The 7,282-nt window shown below is 38.3% G+C and overlaps 1 protein-coding gene across 1 annotated transcript in view; it reads left to right on the top strand.

The window, feature by feature from the left end:
* trip4 (thyroid hormone receptor interactor 4) overlaps positions 1-7,282 on the top strand; it is a 69,879-nt gene that overhangs the window by 599 nt on the left and 61,998 nt on the right. Inside the window, exons 2-11 of the mRNA XM_035652488.1 lie at positions 1,331-1,512; positions 1,917-2,047; positions 2,195-2,413; positions 2,792-2,870; positions 2,966-3,071; positions 3,229-3,444; positions 3,546-3,675; positions 3,919-4,112; positions 4,232-4,356; positions 4,535-4,626. Coding sequence (XP_035508381.1) covers positions 1,331-1,512; positions 1,917-2,047; positions 2,195-2,413; positions 2,792-2,870; positions 2,966-3,071; positions 3,229-3,444; positions 3,546-3,675; positions 3,919-4,112; positions 4,232-4,356; positions 4,535-4,626 — 1,474 coding nt within the window. The remainder of the gene's footprint in view (positions 1-1,330; positions 1,513-1,916; positions 2,048-2,194; positions 2,414-2,791; positions 2,871-2,965; positions 3,072-3,228; positions 3,445-3,545; positions 3,676-3,918; positions 4,113-4,231; positions 4,357-4,534; positions 4,627-7,282) is intronic.

The following is a 7,282-nucleotide window of genomic DNA, read 5'->3' as shown; positions in this document are numbered from 1 at the left end:
CGGGATGAATAAAATCTATCTATCTATCTATCTATCTATCTATCTATCTATCTATCTATTACAGGTGTATCAGCTGACTCAGTGGTCATTCCCTGTATATTTATATAATATTTAAGGTTATTATATACAATTCTCTGTTAATATTAGGTATTTTTATTATTATTTTTTAACAATCATGCATACTTAATATGCTTCTTTTTCATGACAAACTTAGTATTTTCTCCCCTTATTGTTCTATTGGCTCTTTGGTTGTTTTAACTGTAACTATTTTTCTGTCTGAATATAGCTTGTGTCCAGGTTAAATCTAAACTTTCGTAACAATTTAGTTTAGTTTTCTTCCCAAACGTGAATGAAATGTTGGGATATAGGCCTCTTTTATATCGATTTTTAAAGTTTTCTTACACCCCTTAATATCAAGAAGGCCTTGTGACTCCTAGTGAACTAACTAATGGTTAACCACTACTTTCTTTCCCTAACTTAGAAAACTTGAAAAACGTATTAAAAAGGATGTTAAATTTGTCCGGGTCTGTACAAACTAACATGTTTTCTTATATCTGGAGATTTGTAGGCCAGGACATCTCTGCAAAACTACAATACAATACTGACACAATTTAGATTTTGATTAATTGTGCAGCCCTTCTTACTTATCAGACTTTATTAAACCCCAGAGGTGACACATCCTGAGTGATATAACATCCTGGTTGTTGTTCCGGTTGTGTCAAATGAATCGGATTACGTTTTGAAATTCACTTTTGTAATGATTTATAAAGCTATCCAACTTAAAAACCTTAAAATAAAAGGGAAACCTGGTAATGACTGGAAACATTGCGGCATGTTTACAATGTCATGTAATCTCCTAGCGGCTCAAGAACATCTGAAACTATCTGCAGCTGCTTGTTAGTAAAAACTCAGCACATAAAAAACAAAATACATAGTTTCCCTGTTGTTATTTTTTATTCTATGTTGATATTATTCACAATTTTTCAACCACAGGTGTTTTCAAATGTGGGTGAAAGTGTGAGCACAATAATAACAATAATTTCCTAATTAGATAAGTAATAAACAAATATTTAGGACAATAAACCCAATTTTCCATCAGAACATCATCAAAAAAAGATCAAGTATCGTAAATATTCTTGGAAAAAGAAGTATTCTTAGCAAATCAGTTCTTAAATATTAATTAAATAATGAATAAGCAGACCTCCAGACGTTGCTGGATGCCACACGAAGCAGTGTGTCTTTATTTTTTTTGTCTTAAATGTCTCCAACATCCGTTTTAAGAAATGTAAATGAATGTCGGATTAACTAACTGTGCCATCCTGTTGTCTAGATACATTCTATCCATTGAAAAAGCTGAAGAGATCGAGGAGTACGTGGGAGACCTCCTGCAGGGCACAGATGGGAGGAAAGGGATGTTCATAGATGAGCTGCTCGTCAGGTGGAAGAAGACTCAACGACAGGCCGCAGATAACCCAAGTCTTTTCCTTCTCAAGGAATCCGTCTCATCGGCAGGTAAATAAATAAATAAATAAATGACGTCTGAATATATTTGTATAAATATATAAATAGACTGCACGGCTCAGCAGCACTTTATCATGGTTACTGTTTACTGCTTTTAATGAACAGATGCTGTTTGTTAACTGTTGTGATTAATGCCCCATTGTATGTTGTGTTTGTGCCCTCTTCTGTAAATCATAATCATATATTTTCCTATTAAATTCCTCCCAGCTATAAACAACCTTCTGTAAAACTACTATGCAAAGAACTTGGACATGACAAACATTGTAAATAAATATAAATACCAACGATTAAATGTCTTATGAATGGAGATGTAATAAACTAGTATCATAATTCATCATTTCTCCCAGATGCACATATATACTATTTGTTGAAGGTCAACTGCTCACCTTTCCTAGATTCACAAGACATGACCAAAGATACCCAGAAGAAGTCTAAACGAAAGGGCCGTAACAAACAAGAAGTGATGACTGTGAGCCAAACAGAACCTGAGCCAGAGGCAGTCAAAACCCCCATTGATCTGATGAGGGTGAGTACACGTCGGCCTGAACATTTGTTCTCATATCACCAACTTCATGGAGGTAATTCTCATGGTGACAGTGAGACATTAAGTTTATTTGTAGATCATTCATTACGTTGTTATTGTATCTGTTTCTCTCTTTATTTACTTTCTCAGGCCCAAGAAAACACGAGTGCTCCTTCAACGAAGAAGAAAAATAAGTTTGTCAGTCTCTATAATAAAGAGGGACAGGACAGGCTGGCTGTCTTACTCCCAGGTCGATATGCCTGCGAGTGCCTTGCCCAAAAGCACAAACTTATCAACAACTGCATCAGCTGTGGTCACATTGTGTGTGAGCAGGAGGGCTCGGGACCCTGCCTCTTCTGCGGCAGCCTGGTACGCAGGTCTTCTGATTCATTAGATTAAATTTTTTTTAATTTGACCTACTTGAGTCTGTCACTACATTATTACAGTGATACTATTGCAATATTTATAGAATAAGTCAACTTTATCCTTAACTGTGATTGTGTGTTTTGTCTCTGTTTTGGAGAGAGAGTCTGTAAGCAGAACTGTACAAAAAGAACAACAAAAAAACAAGAACAACAAAAAAACACACAAAAACAACAGTGAAAAGAAAGAGACACTGTATTATTAACATGATCTCAATATATAATTCTTTAAAAAGATTACAGTTATCATCAATATTGCCACACCCTACTGCTGACAAACCTTATTTTTCTTAGTATTAGTATTATTTTCTCTTCTCTGACTCAGGTCTGCACAAGAGAGGAGCAGGAGATCTTGCAACGAGACTCCAACAAAAGCCAGAAACTAAGAAAGAAGCTTATGGGAGGTGAGAGTCAAATTTAGACAGAATTATTAAGTACTAAAATCTATGACATAACGACGTGGGTTGATGTTATGAATTTGTTTTTATTTTGGTGACAGACTGTGGAGAAAGAGATTATCTCCCACACCAGGAGGCCATAATGAAGGCTGGCTTGGAGAAGGCTGTCCAGCACAAGGACAAACTGCTGGAATATGACAAGAACAGGTATCATTAAAACACACAGTGAAGAAAAAAAGAGCAGATAGGTTTACTGCTTGGTGTGCCATGTCAGCACTTTAACGGGACATTTCGATTTCTGTAGGTAATCATGAAACTGGGTGATAACACTAACCTATTTATTTACTGTCCCCTTCAACTCCAGTGTCAGGAGAACGCAGGTTCTGGACGATGAGTCCGATTACTTTGCTACTGAATCCAATCAGTGGTTATCACCTGGTGAGCGAGAGAAGCTGAGGAAAAAGGAAGAGGAGCTTAGAGAACTTCGCCATGCCTCTCGCAAGGACAGGAAGATCACATTGGACTTTGCTGGTAGACAAGTGATTGATGAGGGAAAGAACCTCAACGAGTACTACAACAAGTAAGATAATCTGACACCACCTGGATCAAGGCCGCAAGGGCAGATTTATGTTGTGTAGTCATCCTGAAAGCCTCCTTTTGAAATTTTGCAATAATTTGCAGGTTGGATGAGACCCTCAAGGCTATGGGCAGTGACTCTACGCCAAAATCACCAATGTACTCTCAAAGACAAGGTGGAGGGCAGGGCAACAGAGAGCTGGTCAATCCCAACATATTGCAGTCTGCACCAGAGGTAGGTCGTAACAATGGCGGCATCTCCTGGTACATTTTCAACACTACAACACAAGTGTTTAGACTTTAGACTAGTCATTTGTACCATTATTAAACTTATGTGGAACATCAGTAAAATGGGTAGAAACTGACAGCTGACAGTTGTTTCTCCCTCCTTAGTTTGCAATGTACTTTTTATCCATCCTGGAAACTGTGTAGATGGTGATAATAATGTCATAATGATGACAATGAATGTACTTTCTAGTGGGTGGATGTCGGAGGCAAAGAGAACTATAAGAGAAAAATGGAGCAGGGAAAGAGTGCGGCGGAGGACAAGAAAGGAGAAGAACGTTCCAGGTTGAGGCTCCAGGACAAAGAGCTGCAGGAGATGTCTGACGGGGGGTGGTGCCTCAGCATGCACCAACCGTGGGCTTCGCTACTGGTCAGAGGCATCAAGAGGTACGGAGCAAACAAAACCCCAAATGAGCTTTGAAACTAAATCACTCTTAGGGAGTCTTGTTTTCTGTCAGGCCAGTGAAAGCAGCAGTAACATTGCATTTTTTTTCCCATGTGTGTAGGGTAGAGGGGCGAACTTGGTACACATCCCACCGGGGTCGTCTTTGGATTGCTGCTGCAGCCAAGACACCGACCCCCCAGGAGACTGCTGAGGTGGAAGCCATGTACCGCCACATCTACAAGAAAGGTAAACATAGACAGCAAACCAGTAAATAAGACAAATAAATACTGGAGGTGATTTGCTTCAGGCTTGTTTACATGTTTCATATACAGCATTTTAAATGAAGTGCACACATTCTAGACTGGTACGATGCTTGTAGTTGTGCTTGTTAGTGGGTCTTTGATTGCTCTCATTTTCTGTGCAGAGCCCAGGTTTCCCAAAGAATACCCCACCGGCTGCTTGTTGGGCTGCGTCAACGTGACTGACTGCCTGTCTCAGGAGCAGTTCAAACAACAGGTCGGTAAAACATAAGAGCATACCAGAGTTTAATGCCAGTAGTAAATTTTACTTATAGAGATGTTAGTGGCAGAGTAAATCACAAAACTCATCAACCAAAGACTTAAGTGCTATTATTTTAATCAGAGCATGTTGTTACAACCTTCAATAGGTGTAAAGGAAAGTAAGGCTTGAATATAAGTGTGAAATGATGCTTTGTGAAGTGACTTGGAGGTTTTATTTGTTAAGTTGAGTCTCAGTGTTTCGTTGTTTTATGATTCAAGTACAGATTGTAACAGGTGAAAATGTGTGATTCGCCTTTGGTTGACTTAGTGGACTGTTTGATTCTGTTGCTGTTTTTGCTGATATTCTGTGTTGAGTGCTGGATCTCTTTTCCCATCCTCCTCCTCCTTTTGGCTGTTATAGTCCTTCTGCCCTTGGAGGCTATACTTACTTGCAGTACACAACAACAAAAAAAGGCACCTAACTTAAATAATTGAATACATTTTGTCTCATCCTGTAATAGTATTGGAACTGTAGTTGAGTTCAGAGGCAGTAAAACAACATCCTGGAAATTTTGACACAAAGACCTCTTGGACATTGCATTGTGATTTTATAGATATCCAGAGACTTGATTCATCCAAGATCACACAACACTAATACACTGTCAAACAATGTTTTAACATCTTAATGGCTCTCCAGACAAAAAAACACTCTTTTGTTTTTCAATCATTGTGAATGTGGTTGCTTGGAGAAGTTAAAATCTGGACAGTTGTTTGTGTTAAGAGGACGATAATTCTTCCAAAACCTTCTTTCTTGTATTTCTTGGAGCTTTTACTAAGATATGCTGTATTTGACCATGCATACTGTGTCCTGTGTACAACTGCTGCAATATAATCTCTTACCAGCAGATGTCAGACTGCACCTTTTCACCAGAAACTCTCTGCCAGTTTACAGTATTTCCCACTAGAGACAGTATGCACCACAGGAATTACCACTGAAACACAAATCCAAGCCCTCATTGTAGTTACCTCCCACTAATATATATACACACACACACACACACACACATATATTACATTGGCATCAGCCCATTGTGTTTGCAGCATGCTTTCAGAGCAATTATTTTGTCCTACAGCTCCAGAAGACATGAATAGCAAAGAGCGCCCTCTGATTACTGATATAACAATAGAGTGCAATGCTGCTTTCTATGCTTTTTCATTTTATGTCTTTAAGTGAACACTTATGAAATCCACCCTTAACCAGAGTGTTATGAGGACTCTGGTTTGACTGTGAATCTGTGATGTGGCAAAGCGTGGAGGTGCTCCATTGGCACTATGGTCAGTGCTGCCTTTTTGTACTCTGTTGTAAACTGTTTACTTGAGCCTTTCCACCCAAATTGCTTTAATTAATTGCAGTTTAAACTGGAAACAGGAAAATACACCCCACTCCCTATTTAGTCATCATGTGCATACAGTCGCTCTCCCATTCGCTGTCAATGGAATACATTTTAACTTAATTAAATTGCAATCCTCATCTTGAATGATTTGCCTCTGGCTTTGGGAGAGACTGCTTTGTCTCGCCCACTGTTGTTAACCCTTTACAGTATTGTTCGAGTTGAAACTATTAATCAAATAACTAATTTGTTGATATTGATCAGTAATTCATTTAGGCCAACTTTTGTAGAAAAAAATGCCAAACATTCACTGTCCCCAGCCTCTAAAATCTGAATATTGCTGTTTTTCTAAGCTGTGATAATAAATGGAGTTTTGGACTGAAATAAGAAGATGTCAATTTGGGCTCTGGGAAATTGTGTTAGGCATTTTATCAATTAATCAAGAAACTGATATGCAGATTAACTGACAATAAGAATAATCATAAGTTGCCGAGTTGTTATACAAGTAATCTAAAGCTTAAAGAATAACAACTCAACTATGAAAATGTTAATTTGTAGGAATGAATAGTTTTTTAATTATAGTGTAAAGATGAACTACAAATGCCTTATTAAGAGTATTTACTCTGCTTTCCCCACATCTATCAGTCAGATTTCTAAACAAATACACACCCTCATACATAACATAAAAAATAATGAGAGGTAACTTAGGGTGAGTTACCGCTCATTATTTTTATGTAATGTATAAACATTTACACATGCATACATATTGGAAAGTCTACAGTGAAACTGTATAAATGTTGTGTAAACACTGCACAAACCTGCCCTAACCCTTCCATGCTACAAGCCCTCATACACATCCACACACACGTTTAAATGCAATCTTTGATGAGCTACTGTAACGGATCACATTTGGAAATAGCGTTGAATTGTCTCCTGTTCCAATTTAAAAAACAGAGCCATGAAAAAAGCAATGATCCTCTTTTAGGTTGTTGTACTTGTGTGTGGCGAGCACCTTTTAACGCATGTCTTTTTGCATAAAGACAGTTGTCTTATTTCTAAGGAACTCTGCATTTGGGCTTAAAAAAAAAAAGCTGCTGTAAAATGTGTACTGCTACATGGTTTGCATTCTGACTGCTGGGACCTGTAAATCTAAGGGCTTTCCCCTTTTGTACTCTGTCCTCATTCTCTCCTCCACCACTCATTCCACCCAGGGCTGTAAAATCATGTTTGCAGGCAGTGTGACTGCCCTTTCATCCTGTGAAAGGGTGTGTGTGTGTGTGT

Source organism: Morone saxatilis, unplaced genomic scaffold, assembly GCF_004916995.1.
Source record: "Morone saxatilis isolate NCDOM2014 unplaced genomic scaffold, NCSU_SB_2.0 Contig11, whole genome shotgun sequence".
In the NCBI taxonomy this organism is placed as follows: Eukaryota; Metazoa; Chordata; class Actinopteri; family Moronidae; genus Morone; species Morone saxatilis.
Note: the sequence above shows the minus strand (reverse complement) of the source record. Positions and strands in the feature narration are given on the sequence as shown.